The sequence below is a fragment of the Trachypithecus francoisi genome, unplaced genomic scaffold (assembly GCF_009764315.1).
Source record: "Trachypithecus francoisi isolate TF-2019V2 unplaced genomic scaffold, Tfra_2.0 Lachesis_group3, whole genome shotgun sequence".
In the NCBI taxonomy this organism is placed as follows: domain Eukaryota; kingdom Metazoa; phylum Chordata; class Mammalia; order Primates; family Cercopithecidae; genus Trachypithecus; species Trachypithecus francoisi.
Genome location: NW_022681468.1, coordinates 81,833,310 through 81,849,698, shown reverse-complemented (window position 1 = coordinate 81,849,698; position 16,389 = coordinate 81,833,310). Strand labels below are relative to the sequence as shown.

Genomic DNA, 16,389 nt, shown 5'->3' with positions numbered 1-16,389 from the left:
TTACGCTTCCAAGGTGTACAAAATGCTGGAATCAAGTTGGCAGAGAGGCTGAGGGAGTTCTCTTCCTGAGCTTGTGAAAACAATCACTCCCTTTCAACATGCTCAGTCTCACATGCATGCATGTGTGCACACATATGCACACACACACTTACACACACACACTTGCACTAAAATTGGCCTGGGAAGAATACTTCCCGCTGAAGGGCAAGGAGAAGGTGATGCCCAGCTATATCGGCATCTTCTGACATCAATGGGCTCCAGACACCCCAGAGTCTCTTTATTGAGGTTCTTAGAAAGGGAGTGCAATCTCAGCCTAGGGTAACTGAAGGAGGTCCACTTCGTGTCAAGTCTGTGTTCAGGAAGTAGGTGCAGAGCTGCCCTTTGCCTTTCACCTTGATGACCCCCCGGCTGTAGCAGGTGTAGCCCAGGGACTGTAGGGCCCAGGCTGTCTCCTCAGTCACCTACAATTGGAGGGGGGTGAGGGAATATAGAGGTGGCCCTATTCTTAGTTCCCCTCCCCCTATGCTTCCAATGTTGTTCACTCACTTGGATTTTGCCAAGGACTCCTGTACTCTCCATGCGGCTGGCCACGTTCACTGTGTTGCCCCAAATGTCATATTGTGGCTTCTGGGCCCCAATAACTCCAGCTACTACTGGTCCATGGTTCAACCCTAATAAGGGATGTGGTAATGACAGACTTGGAGAAGGAAGAGGGGAAGAGGAAGCACAAGGAACTAGAAGGAAGGGAGAAGAGCCTGGGGGGCCCTAGAGGAGAGGAGGGGTCTCTAAGGCTGGAGGAATGTAGCTTAAGAAAAAGAGTGGAAGAGCCTCATACCTCCTGGCCCAGCAGCTTCACACCCCATCCCAGGGAGTGAGTTAGGAAAGGGGCTTCAGGATGAACTGGGAGCAGCTAACAAAGGACTTGGAGTTGGGCAAGCTCAGGAAGGTGAGGAGGTACCAGACTGCTGCAGCAGGGGAAGTCTCTCACCCACACGCAGGCGGAAGTTGTTGAATGAATGCTTGTTGATGACGTCCAGCTTAGACCCCAGGGCAACGGCAAATTCCACCATAGTGCCAAGGTGGCTGCAGCTCCGTTCAGCATCCTGGCAATGGGCCCACCCACCAGGGTGGGCCAGTGAGGGCACAGGAGTAAGTCCCACTAATGAGCCCATCAATGAGAGACCAGAGGAGGGTGGTAGGTAAGGAAAGGTTGCTGTACCTGTTGTGCATCCTGTCCAGAGGTGGCATTTAATCCTGTGGCTGCCATGTAGGTGCTGCCAATGGTCTTGATCTTCTCCACCCCACTGAACTTGGGCTTGGAGAGCAGCTGTATATAGAGAAGAGTCCTGTCCCCAGTCTCTCTTACTCTCTCCATCCCCTCTCCCAGAAGCCCAGCCCCAAGCCTTTGGAGTTAAAGGATCAGGCTGTGGGAGTGAGGATGGTGTCAGGAAGGAGAGGGTTGGTGGTGGGCAATGTTGCTGGAGTGGGTAGATCTAGGGGATCAGAGGAGGTGAGGGAGTACTGTAGGGGGGAGGATTGACTTCATGGCCAGAAAAGCAAAGTGGAAGGAGGTACTGGGGGAAATTCTAGAATCTAGGACATAGGGTCCGGGAAACTCTTGGAATTTTCACCTCATCAAAATCAGCAATTATTTCATTGAGCAGCCTCAGACACTCTAGGCCCTCATGATTGATGTTGGATTCAGAGTAGAACTCCTTGAAGTCTGGGACTGAAGCGAAGAGGACACAAACGCATTCGTAGGACTGGTGGTAGAGATCCTGGGAGAGCAGGAGACTGGAGTGAGGGGTGCATGTCATGTTCCTCTCCTTTCTAGGTCTGCATGGGGCCCTCCTCCCCATGTCCACATTCCTGGTCTCCCTGTTTAAGAAGAATTGGGAAGGAGGGAGAGGAGTAGGGCCAGGCTACCCCAGGGAAGTGACTTAGGAGTCAAAGCTTGGATCTCATTGTAATTCTAGAAAAGACAGAAGTTTGGGGTCAGGATCACCTCATAGCAACACGAAGGGAATCACTCCTAGAACTGGGATCCTGTCAATGTGAATTATTTCTATATCCTATCCTATTGCTGAAAGGTGTTTAAGTCAATTAAGTCAGCTACAAAACCAAAGGTAAAACGTGTTTAAGTGTTTCAGTCAGTTAAGATAGGTACAAAATGAAAGATAAAGTAAGCAACAATAGGGACTATGAGGCAAAGGGAAAATAAGAGTAAGATGATAAAGATGGAATCAGATCTGAGGGTGGTTCACAAAATGAGTGCCATGAAGTCCTATTTAGTCTTAGATTTTGGTTCTCAGCTTTCTAGCAGCCAAAGTGAAGAGAGAAAAGGATTGATTACAACATTCCCTGTGTCTATAAGAGAAGAAACCAGAACTGATCTTGGAGCAGGGAGCAAGCGATGGGGGCATAAGGCTGTGAAAGAGCTCCTGAGCTGTTTCTTTTAATACCCCTCAATATGAACCAAGAGCATTTCCATAGCAGAGGGCCAGCAGGTGATACAAATATGATGGTACAAATATGTGGGTGACTTTCTGATGGTTTGGCTCTAGCAAAATTTTTGAGGATCTAGAGCAGCAGCATCCAATAGAAATTTTTGCAATGGAAACATTCCCTATCTGCAGTGTTCAATAGGGTGGCCACTAGATACAAGTGGCTGTTGAGCCCTGGAAATGTGGCTGATGCAACTGAGGAACTGAATATTTTATTTTAATTCATTAACATTAAATTTTCATACTGCTAATGGCTACCATATTGGATAGTACATGTCTAGAGAGAGGGGTGGACTATATCCTCTAGACCAGCAGTCCCCAACCTTTTTGGCCCCAAGGATGGGTTTCATGGAAGACAAGTTTTCCACGCACCCAGGCTGTTGGGGGGGATGGTTTTGGGATGAAACTGTTCCACTTCAGATCATCAGGCATTAGTTATCAGATTGGTGCAAAATTAATTGCATTTTTTTTTTTTTTTGCCATTAAAAGTAATTACTTTTAGGTCGGGTGCAGTGCACCTGTAATCTCAGCATTTTGGGAGGCCAAGGCAGGTGGATCACCTGAGATCAGAAGATCGAGACCAGCCTGGCCAACATGATGAAACCCTGTCTCTACTAAAAAAAAAAAAATGCAAAAATAATTAGCCAGGCATGGTGGCAGGCACCTGTAATCCCAGCTACCTGGGAGGCTGAGGCAGGAGAATCACTTGAACCCAGGAGGCAGAGGTTTCAGTGAGCTGAGATCGCACCATTACATGTACTCCAGCCTGAGGGACAAGAGTGAAACTCCGTCTCAAAAAAAAAAAAAAGTAATTACTTTTAATTATATTACTGTTAATGGCAAAAACTGCGATTAATTTTGTACCAGCCTAATACATTTTCATAAGAAGTATACAAACTTAGACCCCTTGCATGTGGAGTTCACAACAAGGTTCGAGTTCTTATGAGAATCTGAGGCCGCTGCTGATCTGACAGGAGGCGGAGCTCAGGCGGTAGTGCTGGCTCACCGCTCACCTCACCTCTGCTGTGTAGCCAGTTCCCAACAGGCCATGGACCTGGGGCCTGGGGGCTGGGGACCCCTGCTCGAGACAGCTCCCATCAACACCTAAGCTTCTGGAATGTATGGAATGGTCATGAGTTAGATAAGACATGCCTTCCAAGTAAGAATTTGAAATGCAATTTTGTGCTCACCAAAGACAGAATCTAAGATCTTGTGAAAATGAAGACGCTTGACAAGCACTAGAGAGAACCGGCCATAGGTCAAGACTTTCATCCGAGATTAGGCCCTATGGCATCCGTGGCTCAGGAGTCAGGGGGTCAGGAGTCACCTCGTTGCGCCGGTTCTGGCCAATGAACTGGGGGGCCACGTGTGCAGGGAGCACATTCTCCAAGAGCAGCCGAGTCAGGTTCTCCATCGTCTCTGTCTCCTCCCGTTCCTGCCTCAGCTTCTTCTTCCACAGGAAGTCCAGGCGGCAGTAGTACTCATTCTGAGGAGGGTCACCAGGGGCCATGGGGAGACACAGAGCAGGGGAAGCCCAGCTTCTGCGTGTTCAGCCCCAACTCCATGATGCCTGAAACCACCCCCACCCCACCCCCAGTTTAGAAGTAGGGCTTAAGGTGCAAGTATCCTTGGAGAGAGACTATCCTTGAAGTTAGATTCAGACTAGGGATACAGAATTGGCAGCAGACTTTTTCTAAAGCATGGGCTTTCCCAGATAGGGGTGTGGGAGAAAGGAGGGACGGGGAGTGAAAGAGAAAGAAAGGAAGCAGGAAGGCTCGCTTAGAAGCTTCCAATGGGATTCAACCCTGGAGATTAGAAAGATCAAGTCACAAATATGGGGGCCACTCGTAGGTGGGCCCTGGTGGGGCTGAGCTGGGTGACTTACCTGGCGAGCCAGGACAAGGAGGGTGAAGAAGAAGATGAAGAAGGAGATAGCACCCATGAGTTTGGGCTCCTTCAGCACTCCGGGCCTGAAGGGGCCATGGATCAGGGTTGCCCCTTGCTCTGCCCCTTCCTGGCCTTCTCCCTGCCCCCAGTGCCCATGTAGGCCTCCACTTCCCTCCCACTTTGCCCTGTGGGTGATTCAGGTCAGTGAGGCCAGGACAGCTCTGCTGTGTCCCATCTCACTCCCATCCCAGGGGGCCTGGCACCTCTGTCCAGCAGCTGTGCACACCTGGAGTCCAAGGGGCCCAGATAGAGGCGGACGATGAGGCAGTCGGACAGCCAGGCGTGGGAGTGCAGGAAGAGGGAGCAGGATGCCGCCAGCCACAGCAGGAGCAGCAGCAGCTTCAGCTCAAAGCTCATGTGCAGAAAGAGGGAGCAGGAGAGGAAGCCCAGAGTGCAGCAGTGCATGGAGTACTGTGGGGCCAGGCAGGGGTCAGGAGTGGGCATGTCCCACAGGCAGAGGGGGGACAGCTGAGGGCTCCCTTCCTGTCCCTCCCAGGCCCAGGTCCTATCTGGGAGACAGGGGGCGTCATACACACTGATACACACTGGGTGTGACTTATGTCTGTTCTAATCCACAGAATGGAGTGTTCCTCCACTCAGGGGGCTGTGGACTTGGGCTGAGGAAGGGTCTGCAGAAGGAGATTAAGGGCATGTGGGAACACTCACTGGGACACTGATGAGAGGCAGAGACCCAGGGAGCTCCCAGGAGAGGTTGGAAATCATGGAGGACACATTGGGAGCTTGGAAAGGGCAGTCTGATGATGCTGGGAAGAAGAACTGCAGAGGAGATGAGGAGCTGAAGAGGCAGGTAGCTTCTTGGGCACAATGGTGGCTTGTGCTGGGTTTCAGCTGACCCAGAGATGAGTCAGGGCCAGACTCGTCCAAAGGGGTGGATTCTGCTACTTCTGATAGGGAAGGGAACCTCAGCACTGGGGTCCTCACTGGGGGAGGAGTTATGTGAGGGGCATCAAGAGTACTTCTGTGACTCCGAGCCACTGTGTGAGCTCTTGCCAGCCACTTAGCCTCTCTGGGCCTTAGCTTCCTCTTCTGTAACTTGGCTGATGGGTGATTCCCAGGTGCCCTCCAGGAATAGAATTCTAGGAATGAGTCTAAATCCTGAAAAATCAGTCAAGTTATCTAAGTAATAAATAACTGCCTACACAGAAAAAAGATAAGAAGGACATTCACCAAAGTGTTATTAACAACTATTATGCCCAGATGGTAGATTGCTGGTGACTGTAATTTTTTTCTTTCTATTTGTACAACATTTCCAGCGTCCCCTGGGCTTAGTCCAGCTGCCTGCCCAAATCCAGGGGTTGCCTTTTAGTCCCTGGCAGGTCCAACATGCCCTGATGGGGGTGGATAGGGCCCCCTCTGTCCTCACCAGGCTGGTAATGGCCATGGCAAAGACAAGGAGGATGGTGGCGGTGCTCAAGGCTATTCTCAGTCCTGGTCGTGTGGCCACCAGGCCAGACAGTGCAGGCAGCCAGTGCAGCATCTTGGGGCCTTTCAGGGCACACCTCTGTGGAGGGAGCATGGGCGTCTTAGCCATGGGGCTGGGGCACCCTCTTCAGGACAGGTTGTGACCAGGGCTCTGGCATGCCACTTCCACCCCTCAGCCCACCTCACCATCAGGTCCTCTGAGAAGCAGACAAAAAGGAGGAGGAGGAAGAGGAGGAAGGTGATGCTATACGTGATGGCCAGAGCTGGGGGCCTAAAGGGAGACAAAATTGAGGCCTTGAAGTGCCAGAACAGGCTCCCTGTGTGCTATGAAGGTGCTGGTGAGTTGGGTGGGAGATGGGGGAAGTGGTTCCGGGGAATCTGGGTTGGCTGGCGATGGGGTCCTGGCTGATAAAACACATTGCATTCTAATGATCTGGGTTGGTTGGCTTAAGGGTCTAGAGCAGTGTTGAGGTGGAACAGGGACCCATATGGTGGGGAGTGGGGGCTCACAAGAATGACCAAGACTACAGCAGACCGATCTCTGGGTCTTTAGGCCAAAGCTCTTTAACCTGGCTGAGTTTTTTGTTTTTTGTTTTTCTTTTTTTTGAGACGGAGTCTCGCTCTGTTGCCCAGGCTGGTGTGCAGTGGTGTCATCTTGGCTCACTGCAAACTCTGCCTCCAGGGTTTGAGCGATTCTCCTACTGTCAGCCTCCCGCGAAGCTGGGATTACAGGCGTCTGCTGTCTCACCCAGCAAATTTTTGTACTTTTAGTAGAGACGGGGTTTCACCATGTTGGCCAGGCTGGTCTTGACTCCTGACCTCAGGTGATCCACCTGCCTTGGCCTCCCAGAGTGCTGGGATTACAGGCGTGAGCCATTGCACCCGGCCACGTGGCTGAGTTAACAAGTCCTCGTCCCTGCTAGCAGTGGACTAGGAATGAGGGCCTACTTTCTAAGCTCACACATTTGCTACCAGATTTGGGTTTCTCAATGGAAACAAACCCGCCTTCATGGAGATGTTGTTAGCACCAAAAGAGACACTCGTGGGAAAATGTTAGGGCTGTGTAGAAAGTCCACAGGATGTACAAGATAAAATAAGGACTGCGATTATCATTTTCCCCAGAAAACCCGTTTCCTCTGTGGGTAAGTGCCTTAAGCTAAGGGGAAGGGGTGAACGAAGAAAGTGTGGCCAGGGGTCATGAGGGCCAGGTGATCCGCTTATGACAGCCAGGGCCTTCTTCGCCTGGGGCTCTCTCACCTGTTTGTCACTAGCATCTGGATGATGAAGTTGGAGAGAAAAACCAGGAAGGTGCAGGCTTCATAGTATTTGAAGGCGGGGATTGCAGAGAGTCGGTACTGAAAGTGAGGGGGCCGGAGGTAGAGACAGGGTCCAGTGCTGCCCATCACCTTGAAGGCATCACTCCCGGGCAAGGGGTGGGCTCCTCAGCCTCACCGCCAAGCCTCCAGTTCAGTTCCATGTAGACCCTACCAGTTCTCCAAGGAGCTACCCTCCTTCCTCCCTCTACCATCCAGTAGCTCAGTCTACAGAGTGACTTTCCTTTAGAGAGAGGCACAAGCTCCTCACCCCTAGGATCACAAACTGAGCAGACCTGGGGAGGAGACCCAAGGGCTGACCCCTTCCCAGCGCCAAGGAACTAAAGTTGGGAAGTCGTTTGGTGCCATCCACTTCACAGCTCACCTCTTTCTCCATCTCCTTCTCTCTGAAGTACAGTGTCAGTGGGTTGAAGTCCTTCGACTGCTTCCACTGTCTGGTGGGAGGTGGGAGGGTGGGTGAAAGCACCAGAGAGCAGAGGGCAGAGAAGGGCAGGAAGAGGGCAGAGTGAGGGCAAGAGCGGGTGGTCAGGTGTGTCTTCCTTCCAGTCCCTCAGGGAGCACCATCCCTTCTCCACCACACGACCTCAGGGCCTGTGGCCCTCCCAGCCCTCTTTGTTCTCCGTACTTCTGTGAGTTGAGCTGCTCAATGACCTGGAAGAACTTGGCATCCCCGGTGTCCAGTTCATCATCTAGTCCACGGGGGGTACGGCTTCTGCACAGTGAGAGCCAAGTACATCACCACAGAGACTCTCAGAGCATCTGGGCAAAGCAGGAGCAGACCCCCAGGGAGGACGTAGGGGGTCATCCAGACAGCCCCACTGGCAAAGACTTTGAGGCCTCCTCACCGATCTAGGCTCCACTGGGGGCTGAAGGAAGCCAGGGTCTTCTCCTGTTGGGAAAGCACAGTGGGAGGTGGGCATGGTGGGTGTTTTCCCTGTAGTGAGGTAGACCATGAGCCACACTGCATGCTCTATACATGTCCTTGACCTTGGGCATTTCACTGGGCTCTTTCCTCTGCCTCTAATGACCTCTCTCTCTCCCAAATCCCACCTGCCCTTGAAGAGGAGGTTTGAACCTCCTTAAAGTTTCCTCCTGACTCTCTAGACTCCCAGGATCTCTGTGTGTGTGTGCGTGTGTGTGTGTGTGTGTGAGACGGAATCTTGCTCTGTCACCAGGTTGGAGTGCAATGGCGCAATCTTGGCTCACCATAACCTCTGTCCCCTAGGTTAAAGCGATTTTCCTGCCTCAGCCTCCTGGGTAGCTGGGATTACAGGCATGTGCCACCACGCCTGGCTAATTTTTGCATTTTCAGTAGAGATGGGGTTTCACCATGTTGGTCAGGCTGGTCTCAAACTGCTGACCTCAGGTGATCTGCCTGCCTCAGCCTCTCAAAGTGCTGGGATTATAGGCATGAGCCACAACACCTGGCTGGATTTCTTTTTTCTTTCTTTCTTTTTTTTTTTTTGAGATGGAGTTTCTATCTTGTTGCTCAGGCTGGAGTGCAGTGGTGCAATCTCAGCTCACTGCAACCTCCACCTTCCAGGTTCAAGCAATTCTCTTGCCTCAGCCTCGTGAATAGCTGGGATTACAGGCACGCACCGCCACACCTGGCTAATTTTTGTATTTTTAGTAGAGATGGGGTTTCGCCATGTTGGCCAGGCTGGTCTCAAACTACTGACCTCAAGCTATCCATCTGCCTCGGCCTTCCAAAGTGCTGGGATTACAGGTGTGAGCCACTGTGCCTGGCAAGATTTCTGATATCTGACTGATCCCCTGGAACTTCAGGGGCTAAGTGGATTTCTGTGCTAGTGAAGGTCCTGCCTCAGGAGACACTCTTGAACAACAACCTTGCACCTAAGGTCATCTCATAGTCCCTGGGCTTGCAGCAATCCCCACACACCACTCCACCCACCTTAGAGGTCTCATCCTCCAACAGTCAGCTGAGCCTCAGCTTCTTCCTTCCTCTTCCTCCTGCCAGCTTAACCCCCTGACCTCTCCCCTACCTCATGTTAACACTTGGAATTAAGTACTTCCTGCAACCACTGCTGCCAGTGTCCTTCCTCCACTCCCCAGCGTTGAGGGGACTGAAGAAGAGAGCATGCAGTTTCAGGAACTGAGTTAAACAGAGACATTTCCTGGTGCTATGGGTGCACAGCCCTACAATCAGAGACAGGAGGAAGTGGGGGCCCAACTGCCTATGTGGTGTCAGGGGAAGGGACTCTCCTGAGTAGAGGCTGGGGAGTTATGAACATGGTGTCTGTAGGGATCTTGGATCTTCTCTGAGGTGAGCTGGAGGGCCCTTTCTCTGGAAGGAGGGGCAAGGAAGGGCCTGAACCAGTGACTGGGGTGACCAGACAGTTCAAGACTTTGGGATATCACAAACCATTAAGTGGCTCACTGGTGGTGGGGGCAGAGAAGGCTGGGAGTGGGGCCTGAGGATACTGGGGGTGGATTTAACTAAGCTCTGGCTCAGGATGAAGGTGCACATACCTGGAGAGGGGTAGAGGTGGACACAGGGCTGTCTACGTGGCTCAGGTGGGCAAAAGGCTTGGCTGCACCCCAGGACTCCAGGTAACGGGTCATCAGCAGTGATGGACGCATCTTGGGGCCCTCAAGCGAGGAGAGCAAGCCTCCTGCAGTGCCCTTCTCATCCTCCTCCTCTGCCTGGGACACATGAGGGCTGAGAGTAAAGACGACAGACACTTCCTCGTTCTTCCTCCACCCCCTACTAGGATCCAGGAACTCAATCTCTGGCACAGAAGAGGTCAGGCCTGTTGACTGTGGGACAGTTTGTGTGGGCCAACCCATGGGGTCTGCGCTGGGCTTTTACCCGTGGATCGATGACCAGATAAGTGGGCTCCCCTAGCTCCCGAAGGTAGGGATCCCGATGCTCCATGCCTGCGTCCTCCACAGCATAAGCCCCTGCCAGCAGGGCCAGGGTAGCCCCTGTGATGTGCACTCGCCTGGAAGGAGGGAGGCAGTAGGGGTCAGCAGGGAGGGCCTTCACATCTCCTATTTCCTGCCCCCTCACACCCGTGGCTCCTAGAACTGACAAACATCTCATGTCTTTTAAAGATCATTCCTGGAGATCTGACTTCAAGAAAGAGCCTGTGTTACAAGAGGTGCCTCCCAGCTCCCCTCCTCGTACCCTAAGATCTCCCAAGCCCCATATGGGACTCATCTTAAGGTACTCATCTTGTGCTTATCTTAAGGAACTAACGAAAAGGTTGGCAGCCTGTGGTAGGCCTGGTTGGCCTTCTGCTGTAGCTGCCTAGGGCCATAGGTCTCACCCTGGTACACCGCCTGCCTCCATGTGGTTAGCCAGTGTGACATCATGGGACCAAACGTCATACTGCCACTTCTGCAGCCCGATGACTCCACAGAGTACACTGCCTGAGTGCACGCCCACACGCATGTTGATGTCCACGCCAGTGGCTGCCCGCAGTTTCCTGAGCAGAGAGAGTGTGGGGCAATCTGAGTCCTACCCACAGCCCTGCCTATGAGACACCCCTGATTCTCACAAAGAGGACTTCTGTCAGCTGCCTGCTGCCCCCCCACATCCACCCTCAGCATTCCTCCTGACCACCGCCTGAGCTGACCTGATGGCCCGGCACATGTCCAGCCCCATGCGCACACAGTTGATGGCATGGTCTGGCAGTGAGAGTGGCAGTCCGGAGACACAGTAGTAACAGTCCCCCAGGATCTTGATCCGCATGCATTCATGCTCCTGGGAGTGTGTATGTGGGTGTGTAGAGGAACCTGGTTAGAGGCCAGAAGGGTAGGAGGGAGTTGGGAAAAGCGGGGAGCGAGTGTGGTATTCCTGAAGAACTTCCAAGGTGGGGTAGTGTCTAGATCAGATCTAGGGACTCCTTTCACCTGATATGGGGCTAACTGTCTTCCATGCAGATCTCTTTCTCAGAAAGGTTTCCGCAAGGGCTGGATGGCTGTGGCTCTTTCCACTTTTGGTATGTGAAGGGGGTACCCAGAGTTGAGTATGTGGTAGTGGTCTCAGGATTGAGAGGTTGGGGGGAACCCAAGAATTGGTTGCTTGGAGGTATCCCTGGAGTCTAAGCAGGTTGCTGGGCTGAGGTTGCATAGGGCAGAAATTTCTCTTGGAAGGGCCTCCTAAGGTTAGAATATCAAAACGTCTCTATAGATTTGGTCGTAGTGTCCAGAGACACATATGTTGGGGCTCTGAGCTTGTATGGGGCATTGTACTTGGGACATCTGTGGAGATATTGAGGGATCTCTGCAGGTTTCAGATGTGTGGTGAGCAGCTTCATGACTGGGAATGTTTGAGAGGGTTTCCTCTTTCCATTGGGATATCTGGGGGCCTGCATGCACTGAAGTGGGCCTGGGATCTTATAAGGTGGGAGTTTCCCTTGGAAGGGGCTACCCAGGATGGGAAATTTGAGGGTCCCTGTGTGGGGAGGGAAGCCTTCTCTGACCTTGGCGATCTGGTCAAACTTGCCAAAGAGCTCATTGAGCATGAGCACCAGCTCCTTAGGGGAACACTCGCTGGCCAGCCGCGTGAAGCCCACAATGTCAGCATACAGCACACTGCATAGGGCAGACTGTGTCAGTGGGGCCAGGGTCTTAGCCCACAGGCTCTTCCCCTCCAGCCATTCTTCATCATACCTGACTCCCTGGTGCCTCTTGACATAGAGGCTGTGGAAATTGTTGGTGCTCTCTGGCCGTGACCCCTGTCCTGCCTGCAGCCGTGCCATGATCTCTGCTTTCATCTCTCGGGCCAGGTAGGCAGGAAGGATGGACAAGAGAAGGTGTTCCTAGAAGAGGTCACTATGAGCACCAACTCCTCTGCATCCTAAAGCCGGGAGCCCCTGCCCCCCAAATCACTCAGGAGCCCACACTGCCCACCACACGTGCTCCCCAGGATGCTCCCCCAGGTCCTCCCTCTGCACACAGCAGGGCTCCAGCACCCCATCCTACATTGATCACCTTTAGGGACTGAATTCCCAGTATCAACATCTGAATGAGAGTTCACTTAATATCATAATGCTCTAAAGTGCTTTTTATAGGCTTTGGTTTGTTTGAGCCTCACAACCTTCTAAGATGGGCAATACCCACGTTTTATACAAAAGAGGAAACAGGTCAAGAAACCTGCCCAGAGTCACTCAACTTGTGGAGGACCCTCGTTATGTAATCTAAGCAACTCCTCTCTGGGAGCGCTGGTCTGGCCTTCCTAGGCCAGGCTGACCTGGTGCTTCTTTTCGGTGTCCAGCCGCCGGCGCGAGTGCAAGGAGCTGAGTGCCTCCCGGAACGTGGCCCGCAGGGCGCGCTCCATCAGCGCCTTGTGGTACACTCCTGCCACGTTCCCGCACAGGAACAGCACCGCATTTGCTGCCAACTGTGGACGAAGGCCAGCCTCAGAGGACCCGGGACCCGGGTGGTTGTCATGTGTAGCTGGAAGTGGTCTCAAAGACTGGCTGGGGGAAGACTGGGTTCTACAGTGAGGGACCTAACTACTGTGGGACAAATGGTGCCACACTGTGGCATCCCTAGGGGCGTTTCCCTTCCCAGAAACTCCCTGCTCCAGACTCTCCGCTGCTTCACCAACAGGACCTTTTAGGTCTGGGACCTTTGCAGGTACATTTCCTCTGTTTGGAATACCACCCCACTGTCGCTACTCACTTCCGTGGCACAAAACTTTTTTTTTTTTTTTTTTTTACATTCTCTGTCAAGGTTTCATTAACATGTCAACATCTGTTGTCCCCGGGCAAACCACGACACGACTCCCTTCCTTGAGACCTGGATCCCTCTTCTGGTAACAGCAGGCGTTGCACCACACTGTTGCACCAGCTCTTCGAAAGCAAGGTTGGGTATCCTACTCCCAGCGTTGCACCCTGCCTTGGAGTCACAGCTCCGCAACCCCACCAAAGGAGCCTACTAGCACGTGACAGAGCCGTCCTGAGCGCAGCCTGTGCTACTTGCGTGCTCACCTGCGGCAGCAGTGCAGGCCGTGAGTCCGGCTGTGGCCCAAGATACAGCCCCAGGACCAGTAGATGCGAGAGTGAGGAGGCGAGGCCCGCGACGGCGGCGTCCCGCATGCCCAAGGGCAGCATGGCATACACCGTGAAGATGACGAAGAGAAAATAGGACACCTGGGGGCAGGGCGCGGAAAGCCGAAGGCCTGAGTGAGGCTATTCAAGGCCTGGTGAGGGATCGAAGCCCGGGCCGTCCCCGCTGCCCTGCCTGCGGCCCCTCTCACCTGGTCCCAGGCGCTCACCACGCCCCCGGTGAACAGGAAGGCGTGGCCTAGCGCTAGCAGCGCGACCCATACCAAGCCGGACAGAGGACGCGTCCAGCGCTGCAGTCGCTGCTCGCGGGAAGCGAGGCCCAGCAGCAGCGAGAAGCCGCCCAGCGCGCACAGCACAGTGGTCAGGAAGCTCGGGTCTGAAGTCAGCTCCTGTGGGCAAGGGGTGTATGAGGCAAGATTGTGACAGGGAGAAGGAACGCACCTGATAAAGGAAGAGCCGGCAGCCCAGCCCCTCAGCCCAGTACTGAAAGATGTCTCAAGCCTAAATACGAAAAGGAGGCAAGGCACCTCCGCTTGCCATTCACTTTAGGTTGAACCATTTGAAATTGCTTATGTCCTACTGTTTTTATCTAGACTCAGCAATCTCGTGTGGTTTTTGTTGGTTGGTTGGTTGGTGTTTTGAGACAGAGTCTTGCTCTGTCGCCCAGGCTGGAGTTCAGTGGCACGATCTCGGCTTACCGCAACCTCTGCCTCCAGGTTCAGGTGATTCTCGTGCCTCAGCCTCCAGAGTAGCTGGGATTACAGGCTCCCGCCACCACGCCCGGCTGATTTTTTTTTTTTTTTTTTTTTTGTAGTTTTAGTAGAAGACAGGATCGTGCCAAGTTGCCCAGGCTGGTCTCGAGCTTCTGGGCTCAAGCGATCTCCCGCCTCAGCCTCCCAAAGTGCTGGGATTACGGGCGTGAGCCACCGCGCCCAGCCTCCTGAGGTCCAACCTATTATCTTGCTGAGCCTGGGACAGCTACCTAGAAGATCTGGCTCCCATCCCTATTTGTGAATCCATGACTTTTCTGAGCCTCGGTTTTCTTATCTGTCAAACGGGAACCAAAGCTTCTTGAAGCAAGTAAAAGATAGACCCTAGCTCACAAGAAGGCACTTCAGAATGAATGTCTCCAAATCTGGCCAATTTGCTCAGGAGATTCCCGGCGGCGCCGGGGCGGGCGGCTGGCAGCTAGGAGGGCGGTGCGAGGCAGCGCTCGAGCAGCAGGGGGCGCCAGGACCCGCGGCGTCCCGCACCTTCCTGGCCGCCAGGGCTGCGATCTAGCCACCTGCCTCAACTCCTTGCAGAAGTTCCACCGCCGCCCCTGCGTTTTGTCCCCACCTCTTCCCGGATTTAGGCGTGGACCAGCAAGGATTGGCCGCGCCCGGTGATTTTCCCAACTTGCCTCCAAGGAGTGAAAAGAAAACCCGGGGCAGGCCATTTCTAGAATTGGATTGAAGACCCCCTTCCTTCCCAAACAAGAACTGAACATGGGTTTACTTCGGGACTCAGTGAGAGCCGGGTGGAGGGTGCCTTCTGGGAGTCTGTGGGCACAACTGCCCCACATCCCCTAAGAGGCAGAGAAAGGCAGGAAATGAATTCCTCAGGGGCCTCCTAGAATTTCCCTTTTGGAAAACTGGAAAATCCGGTGATGGATTTATTGTAGAACCCATAGACCACGGACGTTAATGAAGTCTGTCAGAACCCGGACAGAAACTAGAAGCATCCTGGACTCAGCTTTCTCCCTGCGCAGACCCAGAAGGGTAGAGTGACTTGCCCAGGGTCACTGCAGTTCTTAGCCAGGCTCAATGGTTCTTTCTTTCTCGGCTCCCAGCAACGAAACACATGGAAAAAAACCCCCACAAACCGCAACCCCGAAAATGCTACCCAGGCAGCGACCCTCCCGCAGCGGCGGCCCAGCTTACCCTGCCGCTGGCCCAGGCAACCGCGAGCAGCGCCGCGAGCGCACAGAGCACGATCCCCAGCAGCAGCAGCAGCAGCGGGTACTGCTGGCTCAGGCTGTAGTAGGTCTCGTAGAAGAGGTCTTCGCTGGGGGGTGGCCGGGGGCTGAAGAGGCGGGCCATGATCTCCCCCGCCCAGAGCCCCGAGGCTGGCTAGGGCCGGGCGCCGGATTATCTCCTTCGGCCCGGCGGGCCCCACCTGAGCTTTTCTAACCCGTTCCAAGCCGCTACCTCCCCGCGCCCCCAAACCTCGTGGCAATCCCGTCTCCTTTTTCAGACCCTCCCTGTGGCCTCCCAGCCCGCTCCCAGCTGGCTATGAGGGGATCCCTCAGTCCTTTCCTCCTCCTCCGTCATGCCGGGATTGTGGAGGTGCCCTAGCAAAGCCTCATCGCCAGGAGGGCAGGATTTGGGGTTGGTGCGAGGGAGCCCCGGGTTCCGTTGTCCCCCGAACTCACTGCCCGCGGAGCTGGCGCAGCGGAGTGGGCTAGGCCCAGGCAGGGAGCCGGGGACCTGATGGCGGAGTCACGCTCGCCGCTGCGCTCTGGCTCAGAGTCCGGGGCGACAGGAGCTTCCCTCCAGGCGCCGCGGCCCCCCTCCCACTTCCCCGACAGGACAGCCCGGCCCCTTCCTGTGCCGAAGCCGGACTCCCCTGGTCTCCTCCCGCACTTGGTTTTGTCTCTCCTAACACCATCGCCTTCCCGCCTCAGCCCCTTCAGGGAAGGGCAATGTGGACCCTGGGAGAGATGCGAAGGGGTGGCTGGGGTGGACCGAATAGGGTGTGTCGAAATGAGGGTGAACGTTTGGTAGTGGGGAGACTGAGGGCGGGGGGCTGAAGCCTGGCGAGAATGTAGGGAAGAATGTGGGTCCTGGTGGGGATCTAGGTCAGACCTGGGGGCATTCATTCTCCTCCTCTCTCCGCCTGGCTGGCAACCACTACTACCAGGTTTGAACTGTTCCGTGGGAGGGGGTGTGCGTGTGTACAGCTTTAGGAGCCATAGCTTTCCACTTCCGAACAGCAGCTGGGAATCAAAAGGGAAACAATGTCTAGGAAGCAACCTGAGTGTGTGGTGGAGGCAGGTATGGGGCTTCATGATCTCTAAGAACCTGAGGGCACTGTGGGGGGCCTGGTCTGTGATCTTGCACACCGATTCATCCCTTCCCAGAG

At 54.1% G+C, this 16,389-nt stretch overlaps 2 protein-coding genes across 7 annotated transcripts in view; one reads left to right on the top strand and one right to left on the bottom strand.

The window, feature by feature from the left end:
• The window catches only part of LTB4R2 (leukotriene B4 receptor 2), a 48,966-nt gene that overhangs the window by 13,051 nt on the left and 19,526 nt on the right, over window positions 1-16,389 (top strand). The gene's annotated exons all lie outside the window — the stretch shown is intronic.
• On the bottom strand, window positions 246-15,847 carry ADCY4 (adenylate cyclase 4). Of its 5 annotated transcripts, none has more exons than XM_033188395.1 (25): window positions 15,189-15,827; window positions 13,458-13,655; window positions 13,189-13,350; window positions 12,447-12,596; window positions 11,867-12,015; window positions 11,677-11,788; window positions 10,828-10,955; window positions 10,519-10,677; window positions 10,059-10,191; window positions 9,719-9,892; window positions 8,074-8,117; window positions 7,854-7,940; window positions 7,593-7,662; window positions 7,152-7,249; window positions 6,081-6,165; window positions 5,836-5,973; window positions 5,118-5,567; window positions 4,678-4,862; window positions 4,390-4,474; window positions 3,832-3,990; window positions 1,632-1,778; window positions 1,220-1,327; window positions 989-1,103; window positions 547-671; window positions 246-461 (listed from the first exon to the last, which is right to left on the bottom strand). In XM_033188395.1, the coding sequence occupies exons 1-25, from the start codon at window positions 15,345-15,347 to the stop codon at window positions 309-311; spliced, it is 3,573 nt and encodes a 1,190-aa protein (XP_033044286.1). In that variant the 5' UTR covers window positions 15,348-15,827; the 3' UTR covers window positions 246-308. The 5 variants fall into 5 exon arrangements, 4 of the variants coding, with proteins under 4 accessions (XP_033044286.1, XP_033044287.1, XP_033044289.1 ...); XM_033188396.1 differs by having other exon boundaries at window positions 5,118-5,228; window positions 15,189-15,820; XM_033188398.1 differs by lacking the exons at window positions 11,867-12,015; window positions 12,447-12,596; window positions 13,189-13,350; window positions 13,458-13,655; window positions 15,189-15,827 and having other exon boundaries at window positions 10,828-10,987.